A 17814-nucleotide genomic window follows, 5' to 3' on the forward strand; every position below is an offset into this window, starting at 1 on the left:
AGCATATTTAACCACCGACCTCAATTCAAACCAACTAACAAGCTTAGCTAGCACCAAGTAATCAAAAACCAAAACCGAAATGGCAAACTGCAACGCCCACACTATTATACATATGAAACAGCAAATCGAATTTCTCGAGTACCAGATCGAGTTCTGTGCGGTGCAGAACCAGCGACTGTACCACGTCCTCTTTGAGTCTCATTTGTTCGCCCCGTGCAGGCTATGGAGGGACAGATTCATGTTTACCCCAAAGTCTCACGATCATGGGTTCGCCGATGGCTTTGTGGAGTGCTACACAATGTATCAGGGGGAGAGATCCGCGCTGATCAGATATGTCTTTGGGCTGAGGCAGAGGCTGGAGCAACTTGCCAGGTTTCTGGTCCGCGAGGAAACAGGTAGAGTAGGTAGAGTAGGTGGGTAGGTAGGTAAGTAGGTAGGTAGGTGATCAAGCTGATCATGATGATAGAGTGAGAGCATGATGATAGAGTGAGAGAGAGCAATTGCAACTCTACATGGAATGACAAGATCTTGATTTCAAACCTTCGTTTGGTCGCCGAAGCTCGCTATAGCTAGCTCGCTGCGCATGTAATGCAGACGAAGGAAAAGAAGAAGAAGAAGAAGAAGAAGCTCGAGCTTCGCAGGCAGAGAGTAGAACTCATACAGTTAGGTTAAAATACAAAGATAGATTAAACGGAGAGCTAGAGGCATCATACATGGCACCGGGTTCCTTCCCATTTCCAACTGGCCTCCAGGAAGGTTAAACCGGGTCCCGTCACTTGGGGAGATCGCCCGTCAAAGTTGTACTCTACCTAGGTAGAGGTCAGAAACCGCATCGCCTATCACACACACCCAAATATAATTCTGAACCAGTGCCATACACATGATAGACATAGATATCTACATCCTATTTACCCGACCGAACGAGCGAAATTGACCGACTGTCTTTCAATTCCATCCATCCCCTAACCAGACTAAACCAAACCCCCCTAGATTGTCTGCCGTCAAAGGTTTCTTCTCTCTTCTTTCCCTCCGCCTCGATCTTGGCAGGCACCGCTCATTTCCCGTACCCGGGATCCGTCCATCAGTACTCCTCCTACTCTACCTGCAGACAGTTCACGAAGCGGTTTGTGCATAGCGCTGGGCCCTTGAATTCCAGCTCTACACAGCTATCTCTGCTCTACAGTTAAGCTGCGAGTCAATGTAATTTCCACCCACTGGGCTCGCTTGCAGGTTACGTTATCCCCTCGTCACAAAGAAAAATAAAAAAACCAGAGAGAAAAGCAAAGGGTGTGGGTGTGCAAGTGATCTTGGTTCATACCGTCGCTGGGACCGTTGGGGAGGGTTCACAGATTGAGGGTTTAGTGTGCATGTGTGAGGCTTACGCTTAGCCAAGGTTTGATGTAGGAGTGGGACTAAGATTGCGGCCTCATTTCATTTCGCTTGCGCGTGTGGTGGTGGTGGGGATGGAGGGATGCAGGAGGGGAGAAGAGTGGGAGTGAGGGTAGGTAGGGTATGTAGTAGAGGGCACATGTAGGTATGGGCATGGGACGAGTAGAGTGGGTTGCGGGCTATCGAGATTGTAGAGCAGAGGAGGGTACCGCAGTAGGGTAGACTGCCGTACTCGTACTCTATCTAACTTGGTTAGCACTCTACCCTCGTAAGCCCGCAACATCCAGAAACAGCTAGCCTCTATATGCAGGTACCGATTGAAGCACAACACTACATGTACTCTAGCTACTACCACGAGCCTACCACGAGCCTACCATTACCACTACTGCTACCACCTACTACTACTACATACTACATGACCTACCACATGAGCCAATCCTCCCCCCCCCCCAATCCATCCCACTCACAGCCTCGCACTCGACCCCCCAAAAAAAACCCACTTCCCGGAGAATTCACACCGTCGGGCCCTCCCGAAACCACGTCCCCTCCCCTCCCTCACTCAAGATCTCCTGCATGATCTACCGGCGCTGAGAATGGGGGGGGGGGGGGCGGTGGTGGAGGGGTGGGAGGAGAGTGTGGGCGGCCGGGTCGAACTAACCTCGTCGGGGACGGGCCCCCGACCCAAGTCAGGGGGGGCGCCGAAGGCCCGGGAACCATGGCTATGGCTTGTAGAGTAGTAGCTAGTGAAATAATGAGTCGAGGGCTGTTTTTACTTAGATATCGGTTTCCCTACTTTCGATTCTCTTCCTTCTTTCCTCTGCTCGTTACTTTCCTGCCAGTCTATCAGTCCAGTCTGTAGCTATCTGTCTAGTATAAGCCCGCCTGTCAGTCATTACAGCTCCCTCACAGGCACCCTCAGCACCTCAATCCACCTCACCACCCACCCACCTCACCTCCCCCCACCCCACCCGCAACAATGACAGTCACCGACTCCAAAACACCCCCACCAGCCCCCGAAATCCCCATCGCAAACTTCACCTCCACAAACAGCGTCGTCCTCCCGCACCCACTCACCACCGTCTTCCCCGTTCTCACCTCCGGCAGCAACCTCGAGACCGTCGCCCGCCTCTCAGAGCTATGCACAACCTTCACGACCGGCGAAACGCGCAGCATCTCCATCTCGCCGGGGCTGCTGTCCACCGCGCGCGGTACCTCCTCGCTGCCCGCCTCGGCGGCCGCCGCACAGAGCGGCCTCGAGCGCACGACCTTCGTGCTCGAGGAGAAGGTGCCGTTCATGAAGGGCCTGTTCAAGAACAAGGTCACCGTCCGCGGCTCGCAGACGGCCGACTGGGAGGGACGGTGCTGCCTCTATGAGAGTGTCGCGGAGAAGCAGGGCGTGTTTATATGGAAGCTGAGGACGTTTGAGGAGGTGGAGGGTGGAAAGACGAAGGTGACAGAGCTGATTGAGGGGAGCTGTCAGGGGTGGATGAGATATTTTGTGGAGAAAGAGTGCAAGCGCGCGAACTTGTGAGTTGCCCTTTTAACTCCTTTGGGAATTGCTACTATTATTTGGAATCATTGTACCCTATTATTTGTTTGTACAACGCTAATGATCATTGTTTGGTTCAGGTCACAAATGGAAAAATACCACACGCTATTCAATTAGCAAGCCAAGCCAAGCCTTCCCCCCCCCGACCTTTGCAACGAACACCCCCTACCGGATAAAAAAGCGAGCGAGAGCAAAAAAATCTTCCCCGGGAAGGCTTGAACTTCCAACCTCCCGATACCGAAGAACAACTCCTGGGGGAGTGAATTCTAACAGTCGGACGCGCTAACCAATTGCGCCACGGAGAATTTGATGTCTCTGAGTCTCCATTTGTACAATTTATCATTTTTCTTTTTCTTTCCTTTGGTGTTGGGGAGTTTTTGCTTTTCCTTTCCTTGTGTGCACGAAAAAACCTGAGCGTTCTTTTTTACTTTTCTTTTGTGTCTTTCTAAACCCTCCCTTTTTTTGCAGCCGCCATCTTCTAACTGGCGGTATTGCGACCTGTCCTTAAAAAGTCTTTCATTGTAGATATTTTTTTTCTTTTCTTTTTTTCTTCTTTCTTCCTTTCCATTTTACCGTCGGCGGTCAATTGGAGAATCGGCTACTATAACCGATATCATTATCAATTATCAAAAAAAATAACTAGGGCCTCAAAATTCTGCTAGCTCACGTACCCGTGTACTTTATTTTTTTTTTTTTTTTCTTCCATAGAATTTAGGCAAAGGGCCCCGCGGTCCGATTCAAGGATTATCACTCAGTCTCAGGAGCAAGTCGTAATAGTGCCTATCCGCCCATCACATACGGGACGGTGCCAGGATGATGCATGAACTTCTCCCGCACCGTTACGTTTGAGCAGAGCAGAAGTTGTGAAAAGGTCCCGTTGCAATCGAGGAGTCGGTCGTCGTAGCAAGAGACCAACAGGGAGGAGAACAGAATTAAGGTTAGCGTTAGCGTGCTGCATGGCCGGGGACAACGGCTCATGAAACATCACTCGGGAAATGGTGCCGGCTAGTTCCCGCGTAAGCGATATCACAAGTATCACAAGCCTTGATTATGGCCGAGCGGGAGAGGGGGTGGCTGCATGGAGTCCTGGATTGAGAGGGTGTTCCGAGTGGGCGGCGAATTGTGTTTGTATCATGGTGATCAGCTCGGATGTGGAGAGTGATAGGTTAGTTTGGTTGGTGATGATTGAGAGTATGTAGATGTGCTAAGGCGATGCATAAACTCAATGAGACAGCATACGCTTCGGTAACACATGAGGATTTGGCCTGAACGCCAAAGGGCATACGGATGGTCGTGAAACCAACTCAGCCCGACAAAGAGCGAAATTCAATTCACCACTGACCAAAGCACGATATATTGGCTCGCAGGGTAGTAGGCATGATCTGCGTTAGTTTAATGTGTTTAGTGTGTACTGCTTCGAGTTGAGATCAGCTTCGCGTTGAGTCTAGCTACGTAGTTTTTGTGTCTGGTTCTGTTTTATCGTTACATATATTTACTGTCAAAAGTGTATAATTATAAACCCGACATCAATTTCCACGAGGGCTCAGTCTCCACCTCTTTCCACGGCACCTGATCCCATTTTGCTCCCTTCAAACACTCGATATCCTTATCAACCAAAGGTTCCTTCCCCTCAACCCGGCGGACAAATCTAGCTATTTCCTTTCTCATATTAGAAGTAGAGGCCACGGCTTTTTTATACCTATGCGCAGAATGTAACGCGTACAAGGTGTATACGCCAATCGCGGCGAAGATAGTGCAAATCCTTCTAATCTCTGACCTATAGCTCTGGAAATAATGGTCGTAGGATGATGTCAAGATGAGCGGTTTGAACCAACGAGCACTCATCCCCACAAGCCCAAGACCTAGTCCACAATGTATCCTCCTGGTTCTAAATGGTGCGCGCATGTGCGTTAGTATAGTTGCGCGCTCTGTTTCTGTCAATAACTCGTGGGGGATGAGGTCAAACATCTGATATTGTTGTTTCCTTCCTAGAAGCTTATGTTCTAGTTCCTGGATCTTGTTAAGCAGGCTTGTGAGGTCGGCCAGCAATAGATCCCGAAATATTGTTAAACCGCGAAGGCGATCCGCCTCCATCGTTTCGTAGGATTCAACATGAATCATAGACCCGCTAACTATCTGTTTGTTAATAATGTTCTCTTTTGTTCGCAACATTCATCAAGAAGGTGGGGTAGTGGGTAACAACCGGAGCTCTCGCTACCACTCCCACTATCAGGGTTTCTTGGTGGCTCCAATTCTTTGATGCGCTCGAAATGATAAAAAGCATCTTGTCTTATGGAATCGGCAAGAAACGGTAGCTGGATGCTGTCAATACTATCGTAGTCGTAGCTTTCCTGGGGCAGGAGAGAGGTGTTCGAATGGCCCCTAGCGCCTCTATTACGGCTCTCGAAGGGCGCTAGATCAAGGGCCAAATCGTCGTCACGGTGGAGCTCAACGGTCGAATTCGAATCGTTGTCAGCGTCGGCCATGGTGAAGGTCAAGTCAGAGTTGTTCAGGTAAACACGGGTTTTTTTGGGGTGAGAAGGAATGCATGCAGCCAAGGATTTGTGTGTGCATCTCTCCTATTGCCAGTCTGAATCAGCAGATCTAGAGTCCACCACCACCTACTCTTCTAGCTGGAGCCCATTGAGGATAACAGTGTCCAATTACATATGAGACTGCAACCAGGTCTACTTTGGGCGGGCCAAACCTATGATAGATGATAGAACTGGTACGGTACTCTAGATAAGTTGAATCTATTTCTGTCCGTCCCATAGCCGTACATGAACGGAAATTGACTTACTTGGTCTAGTCGCTGCTACCTGGACTGGCAGCTGAAACTGGCGCTATCTGGTAGTGATTTTACACGAGTATCTAATGGTTTATAAATTATAAAAACATGTTACAGCGGTATAGCCGTCTTGACTACTTTACCTGAGTGGTCAATTCCCAGGCATATGAACGAGGCCATAAAACCAACTCCATAAAGAAAAGAAAAACGAGGCTCAGCTCTTTAAATTTACCTGGTATTGGTATTGTTGGCTCCTATGTCAATTCGTCAATGACCCGGAAGTGGCTATAATTCAGTCAAATTATTTGTTGTACATAATTACATGGGATGCCTAAACTGCCCTTTTACGCCCTCCCGAAGGGTAAAAATGATCAATAGAGTACTACTGCCTTGTCATAGTACCCCTCTAAAACCCGGGAGTTCATCGCGCCTTAAGTGAGGGATCAGTCCTACTCCAAGTCCTAGTGCACAATACAAGTTAGACGACTGAAAGATCAATCTCCCAAACTTGGAGTAGATACGCGTATGAGAGGGTAGAGTATGTATCCATCCCTTCGTCTGTGGTTATAGATCTAGCTAGTACGCTCCCCGCTTCCAGCTTATTGACACTTTCTTGCAACAACAGGAAACTCCCCCCAACAACAGTGCAAGTAGTGTCTGTTATAGAAACCCGACTTGAGCATAAAAACAATGGAGCCTGTGCCACGGGAAACAAATGATCAAAATCAAAAACCAGAAGAATCAAAAGATCTAAAGAAGGAACTACAAGAAATACGAGAACTACAAATAAAAAAGCTTGAGCCTGGACCTTCTCGTCCCTCTACACCTCCACCCCCATACGATCCTATGGGCGAAGTACTTGACGGCGTTTTGGTAGAGTATGATATCGAAGTCAACCCCGCCGACGGAAACTACAATGACGTTGACGAATATCGTCAAGAGGTTGACGGCTTCCTTCGCCTACTTTTCCGCATAGATAGAACCAATACGGCATACTCACCTCTGAAGTATGATTCTCACATCACAATACCCGACGATGAAGGAGAAACTATTGTAAGGGTGAGTTCGTTAGTCCCCCTCCTCTTTTATCTCATAGCCTGCCTAATCAGTGTTTGAATCTCGATAGATAAAATTCGCCTTATCTCTTAACGGGACCCAAAACAATACCACATTTCACAGCGCCGCCGAAGAATTTTGTAGTCGTGTGTTTCACCAGAGGTCGGGGCCTATCACTAGACTCCTGACGGCTTCAGAGAGATTGGGCCTTTCTCCACTATCACCAATTTTCAGCCAATATTGGAGAAGGGCGTTATATCGCAGCTGTGCCCAACTAGGTCCGGGGTTCTTAACATCATTACTTGAAGCTAACACTACGAGTCGTAGGCGATGGCCTAGATGGTATGTATAAAGTGAATAGTTCTGTATCTACCAATGGGTCAAATTGGACCCAAGTTATACAAATCCTGGTGATTTTAAAACTGGGTATAGGTTTGATCGATTGGTAGTTGTGTACATGCTATCATCTGTGGATAACCTGACGATTCTGGTTCTTACTCAATAGGGCGCGCGCGATGACGGCACATTTCCTCTTTCTGGGTTTGGGAGAGGCAGCGGGTTTTGGTTCAATCTTGAGGTTGATGGCGATGGCCGGTGTACAGCCTCTAAGTTCTTGGGCACAGAGCGATTCCAATCAGTTGACAACCGCCTCCAATAGGGCGGCGGTTTATCTGAGGGGATACATTGTATGTGTATTAGTACAACTTTGTATTGGATGAGATTAGATCTACATGTAGATTGTACTGACGCGATTGCTGGTGGCGATAGTCCGACATGTTATCTTCTCCGGTAGAGAGGCGGGATCGACTATTTGAAATAGAGGCTAGGCAATATCAAGCACAGATTCGTTCTGTATTCACGGAGATGGAGAGACTAGGAAGTAAGTAAAAACCATATTTTTATAGACAGTATCGTACATACGCTAAATACAATCGATTCCAAAGATTACGACTTTATGGCGAGAGATACGGTCACCATTTGTAACGCACTACACGGAGCTATCGAATCTTCCTGCATTATATTTTCCGCAAATCAAGAGATGTGCGATCTGCTCCTCAGCGCGCAGATAGCAGGAGGGGTCGGCGAAGCGGGCTATACGGCGGTAGGGGTCGGATTAGGAGCGAGGAAAATTTACACTTCGGTCAACGTTACTCGGGCTTTGGCGAGGGGTGCGATGCCTCTTAGTGTTAATGTTACCAGTTGGCCTACTCTGGCGTTGGGTGCCCTTTGGGTGGGGTACTCTGCTTTTGGTTATTTTAATTCTAGGGGAGATAGATTGAGAGCAGCTGCAGCCAAAGCAACCCACGAAGCAGGTGAGTTGAAGCTATATTGTGTCGATCTAAACGAAGGCTCCTACTAAACTTGTGGCGCGCATTATAGTCAATCTCCGGGTCAGAAGTTCGTTGAACATATCCTGCAACGTTCTTAGAGCAATGCGAATCCTGCAAAGCAGGGAGCAAATGTTGAACGATTTGGAGACTGGAACTCGTCCTTTTACCGCAGACCAAGCCTGGTGGGTCAGTACGATCAATGCTGGCCGAGAGACCGGTTTCGATATGGCTAAGGTGAGAAGATATCTAATTATACAAGAGCGTCACTTGGTGAGAAACTATGAAGAGGTTGAGCGTTTGGTACCTGGGCAGTCACTGGTCCCTGTATGAATGAGCAAGGTTTTATTTATACATGTAATTATACTCTATTTGAGCGAACAAATGGCTATATATCTACAGGGCCAGTATGTGCTATATCACCCTTATTAGGAACACTCTAGAGTATGATGTATGAACAAATATAACGTGTGCTTAAATGCATATATGGGATATTGTGGAGCAAGTACCACTGGCATTCAGCGCGCTTCTACATGTATGTACATGTAGTTATATCAGACCAATGGTGCGCCTATTAAAACGTGAGTAGCAGCGCATATCATAAAGCTACTTCAGAGCTAAGCGCCAGGCACTGGTCTCACATTAGATTGATCACCATAGAATGATTCAAGGTTGTTTAATATACTTGTAGTATAAGTACACATGGCTAGGGTGTCCGAAAATGATGCGCACTCGGTTTCAAGGTCAATATCAGTGTTCAAATTCTTTCATGATATGGGAACTAGAAAAAGACGGCTCATTTACTGCATACATATTCTTTACTGCCTCATAGACGTGGCTCATTGCCAGGTAAATACATAGATATTTTATATCTAAGTACCGAACTTGGGGAGTGTGTTGTGTTGTGATGGAATACTCTAGGTATTTGTATTGAGCGTTAATTGTTAGCTGTAGGTTAAAATGTGTATTACTTATCAACACCCTTTAAATACGCGGTATAGGTTGTATGGAGAATCTGAGGGGAAAGGAGGTGAACGTTTGCGCCTCGATCGAGTGTTAGGCATCTGGGGAAAGTCTCATGGAAATTTTAGAGATTTGTAGGTATCTATGTACACTGATCTTAAGCTCAGGTAACTACTACACCCTTAAGCTCATGGGGGCGAGACAAGGAATACCGATAAGGGTTAATAAACACTAGGCAGGGTTAATTGATGCTGGCAATGTCATTGCCCATGACAACAAAGTTTCATGCCATACCATATTACAAAATTCTTCGACTTCTAGTATTGGTATATGTACATGTAGTTATCATAAGTTTAAGGCATTGCTACTACATGTACGTAGGTTCTGGGCCATGGGTGAAGCTGTAACCTGAGATAGAGCAGTTGGTAGCACTCACCCCCGGGTGTAGAAATAGCCGGATAATATCCTGACTTATGACGTGTGCTCTCGGCTCTAATAATAATACACAACACAGTGCCAGTCAATCAACCTGCCCAGGGCTCAGGGCTATGTAAACGATCCGCTCGGTACATTCCGTAGTCCTACGGATGACTAAGGTTTGATTGGGCAAGGGTCCTGTCCAAGTGTTGAGCTCTTTTGGTCCCCCTCCTCCTCTCCCCTTCTCTCGTCCATCCCTCACTATGCGCGCCCAGGCAGCCGCCCCCCATTACCGGGCACTATTAGATCCAGATCCCGAAGATGCTGACGACGAGCGCTCCTTCTCCGACGTCGGGGAGGACGAGTACCGTTCACGTTCACATCGAGCTCAAATGCCCCAGTTTCCCGGCCAAGATGTGCGATCCACGTCCAGAAAGGAGCTGATGGGCTGGTACTCGTACGCATGGGCTGCAGAAGTATTTGTAGTCTGTGGCGTAGGCTCCTTTATACCCGTCACCCTTGAACAGCTTGCTAGAGACAATGGGCACTTGCTCTCCGACAAGTCCTTGCGGTGCGGAGATTCAGCAGGGCCTGATATTGGCCTCGGTCCTGGCACAGATATCTTCTCAGATGGTTCGCCTTCAGATCAGTGCGTGATAGACATCTGGGGCTGGCAGATGAATTCGGCTTCCTTTGCAATGTTAGTTATTGTTATCCGCAACTGGACGTGAGACGTGACTAGGAATACTAACAAACTCGGTTTCAGGTATACATTTTCTTTATCTGTCCTACTTCAATCCCTCATAATAGTTTCCATGTCTGGAGCCGCAGATCACGGTAAATACGTCCCGGGTTTCAACTCCCTCTTGCGATTATTGACGGCCCCGAAGGAGCATACAGGAAGCGTCTACTACTGTTCTTTGCCTTTTTTGGTAGTGCGTCTACTATGATGTTCATCACGGTGACGCAGAAGTTTTATCTTTTCGCGGCTGTGTGGGCAATCTTTGGTAACATTGGCTTTGGAGCCTCATTCGTGTTGTTGAATGCCTTTCTTCCCGTGCTTGTACGGCAGCACCCGAAGTTGCTCTATGCAGAGACCCCCATCACCGCTTCGCCGGTCATCAGAACGCCAGATAGCGAGGAGGATTATTTGTTACGTGGAAACTCACCGCAACCAAACTTAGATATTCCCGGCATAATAATTGAGGACACGAGAGGGAAGAGTAGCCCATCTTTAATACTAAGCAGCCAAATCAGCAGCTATGGGATAGCAATTGGCTACACTGCTGCAGTTATACTTCAAATATTTGCAATTATCCTTGTTCTCATGACGGGGTCCACAACCTGGTCCTTGAAGCTCGTGTTGTTTTTCGTAGGGTTTTGGTGGTTTATGTTCACCATTCCTACAGCTATGTGGATAAGACCCCGGCCTGGCCCTCCACTACCAGCATTACCCATGGAAGACATGAATGGGAGCGCGTTGACAGGGCTGCTAGAAGGTGATCGTAGCTGGTGGGGCTACGTCAAGTACTCCTGGAAGGGACTGTACAAGACAATTAGAAGAGCGCGGAGATTGAAAGACATCATGCTCTTTCTGGCGGCGTGGTTCTTAGTCAGTGACGGTGTAGCTACAGTTAGCGGCACGGCGGTTTTGTTCGCGAAGACTGTATGCCCTCTCTCTCCCTCCTGAACACAGATTGTGAAAATATTAGAAAAATATACAGTCCTAACTTTTAACCAATACTTCTTTGGGCTTCCAGAATCTTAAAATGAAACCTGCTGCACTGGCCTTTATATCAGTTATCTCTACTGTCTCCGGTGTTGGCGGTGCTTTCGCGTGGCCTCGTATCGCTGAGGTCTTCAAGAGGACCCCAAGTCAGACTATCCTCATCTGCTGCATGGTATTCGAGTTGATCCCGCTATATGGTCTCTTGGGTTTCATTCCTGCGGTTCAAGAGTCTGGATTTGGTGGGTTGACGAGCCCGTGGGAGATGTATCTTCTCGGTGCCGTGTACGGCTTTGTCCTCGGCGGAGTGAGCGGATACTGCCGGAGTGTTTACGGCGAACTAAGTAACAGCTCCTCGTCCCCTTGAAAATAAATGGCTCTCGAGTACTGACTTAGGAAACAGTACCACCAGGATTCGAGGCAGCTTTCTATGCATTATACGCTGTCACAGACAAGGGCTCCAGCATCTTCGGTCCTACTATCGTAGGCGCGCTTACAGACAAATATGGCGATATCAGATATGCGTTCTGGTTTCTTGCTGTGCTACTTGCATTGCCGATACCGTTGATAGCGGCGGTGAATGTTGACCGGGGCAAAGAGGAGGGGAGGCTGCTGGCGGAGGAAGAACTTATGCTTAGTGCTCCGCATGTGGTGGAGGATTTGACGTATGGCATATGATCTGTGGGTTATGTTTTTGGCTTTATGTTTTGGTTGCTGGTACCGGTTTGCGTTTTGATTCTGACTAAGCGGGTTCGGATTGGCTGGCTACGTGGAATTTTATTGTGGCTTGGATTGTTTTATGCGCTTTTGGCTGGCTTGGATTGTCTAATACCCCCATCTGGACATTGTTGCTTTTCTACTTACACTTGGGCGTGGTATGTTTGTGTTTGGTTATGATATTCTTCTTCTCTTATCCTCTCCTATTTTTGCCTCTTTCCTCTTTTTCTATATCCCCTCAATCTTCTGCTCTTACGAACCATGGACATTAATAAGTACGCTACCAGGTCTCCTTTACACTACATATTCCCCACTCCCTCCACCCCTCCACCCCTCCAACCCCTTGCCCCCTTCACTTCCTGGATTGTACATGGGTGTTTTGTGTTTTGTGGTTTTTTGTTTGCCTTGCTTTTCTTCCTCTTTCTGGCACCGCTGGCGGTGGATTTGTCGTGTGGATAGGTGGTTGTTTCCTCCTCTTCTCAAAAATTATTCTTTTCCTCTACTGGTTTGGATCTTTGTCATTATTTTAGAATGAATGCAAATGAAAAAGGGAAAGTGCGTATGGGTTGGATATTGGCGAATTGGTAACGCGAGTGATCAATTGTGATGGGAGTGATAGACGCGAAACGGTTACATCATAAGGTATCACTCGAGAGCTAGCTGCAGTGAATCTTGTAAATGTGGATCTCAGGTTAATGCTGGGCTCTCAATTTACAAAAACCGTCCGTGTCTAAAACGAAGATATCGGTTAATAAGAAACTTGCAGAGCGCCCCCATATAGTTGGTCATCCGTTATGGTCTTGTTAACTGCGGGGAAAATAGCCGTACCAAAGAGCTGTAGACTACCCCAATATAAATTATATAGGCGGTCCTTCGGGACAGATATATATGCCTTGGTGGGCCCGGGTACTTACTTAATGACTTGATTCCTTTATCAGCATTATTGTGCATACAGGACAAGTTGGTTTCTCTTTCGTGTATTGTTCTTTTTTGATGATCACACGCTTTGCCACTTTGATATCGGCCAGAGTGTGTGTGGCTTCTCGTGCTTCTCCCCTTGAGGTTATGTCATGGTGTATCACTCGGTAGTTAGTATCACGCTAAAAGTTTGAAAGATCAAGCATGTGTAGCTTTTTTGCCAATTTCAGCAAAGCACGAAAGACGTGTAACTTTATTTATTGCTTCATTTATGTGATTGTTGATCACCTCAGAATATTTTTCATAGCACTAGAAAAAATACAGTAAAAACTGCCAGATTCTATTCAAAGCTACAAAGTATGTATGATTAAAAATTACCAACCAACCAACTTTCTTCAGTGTCCTCGAAACCTTTCCTTTGTTTACCTGTCAATCTATCAAACAGATAGATCAATCAGATGTTTTTCAACAAGGTGAAAAATCCGTCAATTAAATCCTCCGCAAACTCCGTCCCAAAGCCGCTCCAGCGGCCGCGGGCTACGCCAAATACCCGTCCTATGTAGTACGACCACTATGATGGTGTCTGTAGCTGTGATGCCTGTGCTTCAAGCCACGTGGAATGACAACGTCGTCGGTCTTATCAACTGGCTCGAGAGCTTCATCGGAGGGACGGTTGCGCTGGTCGATGATCTCGTCTTCTGCTAGGATCGGGGGGCGATTGCGCTGGTCAGGGGCGGTGTCCCACGCAGCGATGAGAGGGGTGAGTAGGAGGAGAATGAGTAGAAGGGGGACGATGGAGATGGTAGACTTCATCATGGGTATTTAGATGGTGGTTTAGATGTTTTGTTGATGTTTTGTGGAGAGAGGTGAGGAGAGGAGAGCAAAGGAAGGAGATTTGGGTGCTACTTATAGAGATGTTTCTAGCCACGAGACGGACATATCTGTGTGGTTCTCGGGGTATTACGTGGCTAGAGATTATATTTTGGATGGATGAATACATACGTACATGTAGCCAGGAGGGTTTCCATCATAAATTGTCACTCGGGTTGTTGGCGATTACGTTTTTGATTTATCGAGTCCACCTAAATAATGGGTTGCTCGTGCTTATATGTACATACACCATACCTTTTAAATCTATGAACACTGTGGCTGGGCGGCGGATAAGTAATATGCTCGGCATTTCAGGACGCACAAATTGCAAACATACAAAGGTTCTACCTAGCTACATGTATATAGAGGAATTCAGACTTTGGACTAACCCCTCAATTCTATATAATTGACAACAAATTAAGTATGTAACTTGGCCCCAAGCCCTTCTGTCGGCTAAACCTACCTTGGCGGGCCAAGAACCTCAGATCTCTTCGACCTCTGGCACTCATCATGATCACTAAGGAAACACATATTGAACATCACATACCATAACAACAGCGCCTTCAATAACAACAGCGCCTTCAATAACAACAGCACCTTCAATAACGTCGCACATCAACAATATCACTCATTATCATTATCTACCAGTGCTGTCAACTACACCAAATCCCAAATACCTTGATCAACAACATCACACATAGGCTCTATACAGGGATACATATTTCTATCCCACAGTCAGCTCTAGTTATGATGGTTTGGAAAAACGGCCATTGTTATATGTATTTTATCTGGGGCTCTCGCGCGCTCGTCGAAGAAGAGTTAAGAAAAGATACAAGTGATCCCCCGTCAAGCTCTCCTTACGCACTGAGTTATGTGTATCCTGAATAGCTTATTACACTTGATCGAAAGTTAAAAGTTTCAACACACAGGTACAGATTTCGTCAAGGGTTCAAGTGCCACTCCCACATCCCGGGGAATGACATACTAACCTTCGACATTAAGAGACTCGCCCTAAAATGGAGCTCACACCTATAGAACTCGAATGCGCGATCATGCGTGTTGTCACCGCAGCCAAGACTCCTGGAACTTAGGAAAGGACCAAGCTTGCCTCGCTGTAGCTGGTCGTTCGGCATAAAAACTCCTCGCGATGGACTTGAGAAATTTCTACCATATTTGCAATATTAACCCAAGAGATAAGGTATATTTTACACTCTGGCGTATGCCTATGCATAAATATAAACTGGGAAAGTACGCATTGCTTATACGATTTGCTTGCCAAAGCGGCTCCAAAAACTATTTCTTGTTCAAAAATAAAAAGCAAGGCCAAAATATGTTATATACAGCAATTTCTCACAACTCTGAAATCAACTGTTCCGCACCCTTGATAGCGAAACACATACTTGTCAAAGTTGGGTTACAAGCATTCCTGGTGGGAATCACGTTGTTACCACCCAAGTACAGGTTAGTAGTATTGTGGACCTTCGAGAACTTGTCTACAACCGAGTCCTTATCGTCTGCACCAGCCCTAGTAGTGCCGCAGATATGGAGAGCCAAACCTGGCTCCATGAATTGTGGTTCGGAGCCTGGAAGGTAGCCTCCGATCTGGGTTGCGACGGTGCACATACTGTACGTACCAGCAGCATTAGTATCGATTAATGAGTTGAGGAATGAATGGGGTGGTCTTACTCCTGCATCATCCTGTGAGACCGCTCACGATCTGCCTCACCGAGAGTAAAGTGGAAGGTTGGCTGTGGCATATGGAAATGGTCACGGATGTGGGTGCTGAAGGCGACACAGTTGTTCTTCACAACGTCCACCATTCCAAAGAAACGGAAGTCGACGACAAGACGGGAGTCTAGAGACTGTGCAACCTCTCCATAGGAGAAGGCATCACGATGAATCTATATAAATTTGTAAGCATGGTACACCGCAGTTTTAGACAATATCTATTAACATACTTGCGTGTGCCATGGGTGATCGTCGGTGACAGGAGTCGTGAGCTGTGGGTCCGGGTCATTGTATGGGAAAGGAAGAGGGTCCTCGGGATGTTTTAGCCTATGTGCGTCGACCTTTTTCTTCCATTCTGGGTTGGTGGTGTTCTCGACTTCCTGGACAAACTCATCCTTGAGGATAATTTGACAGAACGACATTGTTTGCTCTGTCAAGTAATGACCCTATCAATCATAATTTTCATTAGCTTTTATAGAATGAATTCAATCGGTAGCAGCTTACTAGAGCTGGAAGGGACCCTTCGACAGGTCTGAATCCAGAGTTGAAAAGAATCTGAGGTGTCAAGACTGAACCTCCACAGATGACATACTTCTTTGCAAACACGTAGAAGCGGCCCTTGCCCGCAAGGTTCTTGATAGTCGCACAAACAACGTTCTTACTGTTGCCATCATAGAGCACCTTGGTGCACTGGTGTTCACTCATCAAGTGGAATTTCTCGCTGTTTACCGTCTCACCAAGGATGGTGTCTGAGGCAGCCCAGGTAACAAAATCAGGGTTCGTATCTGTATTTCTCTTGCACGCCAACGGCAAACTCAACACTTTTCTCTTTTTCTCCGGATCAGGGTTGGGGAACAAGACATCAAAGGATTTCTCCAATTTTGACTTCACCAACTGATCACGGATCGAGTATGGGTGGAACTGGTCACGGGAAGTTCCAAGATACCCTTCGGCCTTGGTATAAAGCATGTTCCACTCCTCGTCGCTGAAGATCGTGGAACGTTCAAGGGTCTTATGCTGTCGGGGTGTTGCACAGGTCCAATGGGTCCCCATACCACCGACACAGCGGGTAGCTGCGGCGGCACCGAGGTTGTCGAACTCCTTTTGGTCTGGATTCTGACCGTTACGAGTGAATGCCTTGCTGTGGTTCCAGGAAATGGGACTGAGTGTTGCAGTGTAGCGCTCTCGGACGGGGACTGAAAGGGTGCTGAGATCTCCCTTAATGACACTGCAAAGATGAAAACGTGGTCAGTGAGGAACTTGAGCAAAGATTGGTGAAAGGCCTACTTTACGAAGCTATCAATATCTTTCTGGAACCCAACAGCGTTCTTCTTGTGTCTACCAACGACCGAGCTCTCCCTATATGTTGACATTTATAATTAGAATCTCTACTAATAAGACTTGGGTACATACTATACTTACTGTGCTCCCATCTCCACCATGAGAACTTCATGATTCGCCTCAATGATCTTTCTGGCATAAGTAGCACCAAGTGGTCCAGAACCAACAATAAGAACTTCCGGATACTTGGCCTTCTGAATGAATCTCTCCGCAGACACGTCAAAGTTCCCCGCAGTATACGTAAGAGTGTTATCAGACTCTTCCTGCACAACAAAGTTCCCAATCTTCTTGCTCGGGCTTCCCTCCCATGGGAACGAAAACTCGCCGATCAGGTTACCACTGGCCTTCTCAAAGATGCCAAAGCTACCTTTGGGCTGCGTTTTAGGACTGGTGGTCGAAGGTACAGCACGAAGAGCTCCAAAGGTGCCCGCTTGGATCTCAAGCTCCTCAATTTGCTGGTCGACTTTGGTATAGGTGACTTGGTCGTGGGGTTTGGATGTATCTGAGTTTGGTACAAGTTTTATTCCCTCGAATATAAGAGTACCGCTTTCGATGGTGATATTTTTGACTTGGAGGGCTATGGCCTCATCGGCAATTTTGGTCTTTCCACGCTTGTTGCGGACGAGGACTTCATAGACCTGGCCTTCGGCGACCATTTTGGATTTTTGGAATAAAGTTTTGAAGAGTAAGGTGAGTAGAGAAGCTTGAGTGTCAACTGAACAGTAGACAGACGCTGTAGAGAGCGAATTGGCTACAAAACGAGGGATACTGTGGTCTATTAAATACTACGGAAATTCCATACAATTGATATCTCGACGATCCAATTTGATGTACATACTTTGAAGTTGAGAGTACATACTACTTTCTTGTGAATCCTTGTGGTTCTACATACATGGAGTTAGTCCGAATTGATCATCCTTATGCAGGCCGAGATCCGAAAGAAACAAATATCGAGCTGAAATGCGCCGTGTACTTCATTGATGTAGTTGATGTTCAGAACCAGCTGAAAAGTACGTCTAAAACA

At 46.9% G+C, this 17814-nt stretch overlaps 8 protein-coding genes across 8 annotated transcripts; 5 read left to right on the forward strand and 3 right to left on the reverse strand.

The window, feature by feature from the left end:
• Positions 1 to 79: 79 nt before the first annotated feature.
• Positions 80 to 421, forward strand: H6S33_006147 (uncharacterized protein; the record flags this gene model as incomplete). The annotated part of the gene is made up of 1 exon (XM_044837571.1): positions 80 to 421. The coding sequence occupies one exon, from the start codon at positions 80 to 82 to the stop codon at positions 419 to 421; it is 342 nt and encodes a 113-aa protein (XP_044699456.1).
• A 1944-nt stretch (positions 422 to 2365) lies between these two features.
• Positions 2366 to 2920, forward strand: H6S33_006148 (uncharacterized protein; the record flags this gene model as incomplete). The annotated part of the gene is made up of 1 exon (XM_044837572.1): positions 2366 to 2920. The coding sequence occupies one exon, from the start codon at positions 2366 to 2368 to the stop codon at positions 2918 to 2920; it is 555 nt and encodes a 184-aa protein (XP_044699457.1).
• A 1530-nt stretch (positions 2921 to 4450) lies between these two features.
• H6S33_006149 (uncharacterized protein) lies at positions 4451 to 5424 on the reverse strand (the record flags this gene model as incomplete). Its single annotated transcript, XM_044837573.1, has 2 exons — positions 4451 to 5070; positions 5142 to 5424. The coding sequence occupies 2 exons, from the start codon at positions 5422 to 5424 to the stop codon at positions 4451 to 4453; spliced, it is 903 nt and encodes a 300-aa protein (XP_044699458.1).
• A 992-nt stretch (positions 5425 to 6416) lies between these two features.
• On the forward strand, positions 6417 to 7121 carry H6S33_006150 (uncharacterized protein; the record flags this gene model as incomplete). Its single annotated transcript, XM_044837574.1, has 2 exons — positions 6417 to 6785; positions 7110 to 7121. 2 exons carry the CDS (start codon positions 6417 to 6419, stop codon positions 7119 to 7121), a joined length of 381 nt encoding a protein of 126 aa, XP_044699459.1.
• A 248-nt stretch (positions 7122 to 7369) lies between these two features.
• On the forward strand, positions 7370 to 8443 carry H6S33_006151 (uncharacterized protein; the record flags this gene model as incomplete). Its single annotated transcript, XM_044837575.1, has 4 exons — positions 7370 to 7468; positions 7551 to 7662; positions 7727 to 8095; positions 8163 to 8443. 4 exons carry the CDS (start codon positions 7370 to 7372, stop codon positions 8441 to 8443), a joined length of 861 nt encoding a protein of 286 aa, XP_044699460.1.
• Positions 8444 to 9753: 1310 nt separating this feature from the next.
• On the forward strand, positions 9754 to 11894 carry H6S33_006152 (uncharacterized protein; the record flags this gene model as incomplete). The annotated part of the gene is made up of 5 exons (XM_044837576.1): positions 9754 to 10190; positions 10257 to 10327; positions 10381 to 11156; positions 11251 to 11560; positions 11620 to 11894. 5 exons carry the CDS (start codon positions 9754 to 9756, stop codon positions 11892 to 11894), a joined length of 1869 nt encoding a protein of 622 aa, XP_044699461.1.
• A 1411-nt stretch (positions 11895 to 13305) lies between these two features.
• On the reverse strand, positions 13306 to 13664 carry H6S33_006153 (uncharacterized protein; the record flags this gene model as incomplete). Its single annotated transcript, XM_044837577.1, has 2 exons — positions 13306 to 13422; positions 13476 to 13664. The coding sequence occupies 2 exons, from the start codon at positions 13662 to 13664 to the stop codon at positions 13306 to 13308; spliced, it is 306 nt and encodes a 101-aa protein (XP_044699462.1).
• A 1407-nt stretch (positions 13665 to 15071) lies between these two features.
• On the reverse strand, positions 15072 to 17446 carry H6S33_006154 (uncharacterized protein; the record flags this gene model as incomplete). Its single annotated transcript, XM_044837578.1, has 6 exons — positions 15072 to 15345; positions 15408 to 15622; positions 15680 to 15895; positions 15954 to 16677; positions 16737 to 16808; positions 16872 to 17446. The coding sequence occupies 6 exons, from the start codon at positions 17444 to 17446 to the stop codon at positions 15072 to 15074; spliced, it is 2076 nt and encodes a 691-aa protein (XP_044699463.1).
• Positions 17447 to 17814: the final 368 nt, after the last annotated feature.

The sequence above is a fragment of the Morchella sextelata genome (assembly GCF_020137385.1).
Source record: "Morchella sextelata strain SCLS chromosome Unknown scls_2, whole genome shotgun sequence".
Lineage (NCBI taxonomy): Eukaryota > Fungi > Ascomycota > Pezizomycetes > Pezizales > Morchellaceae > Morchella > Morchella sextelata.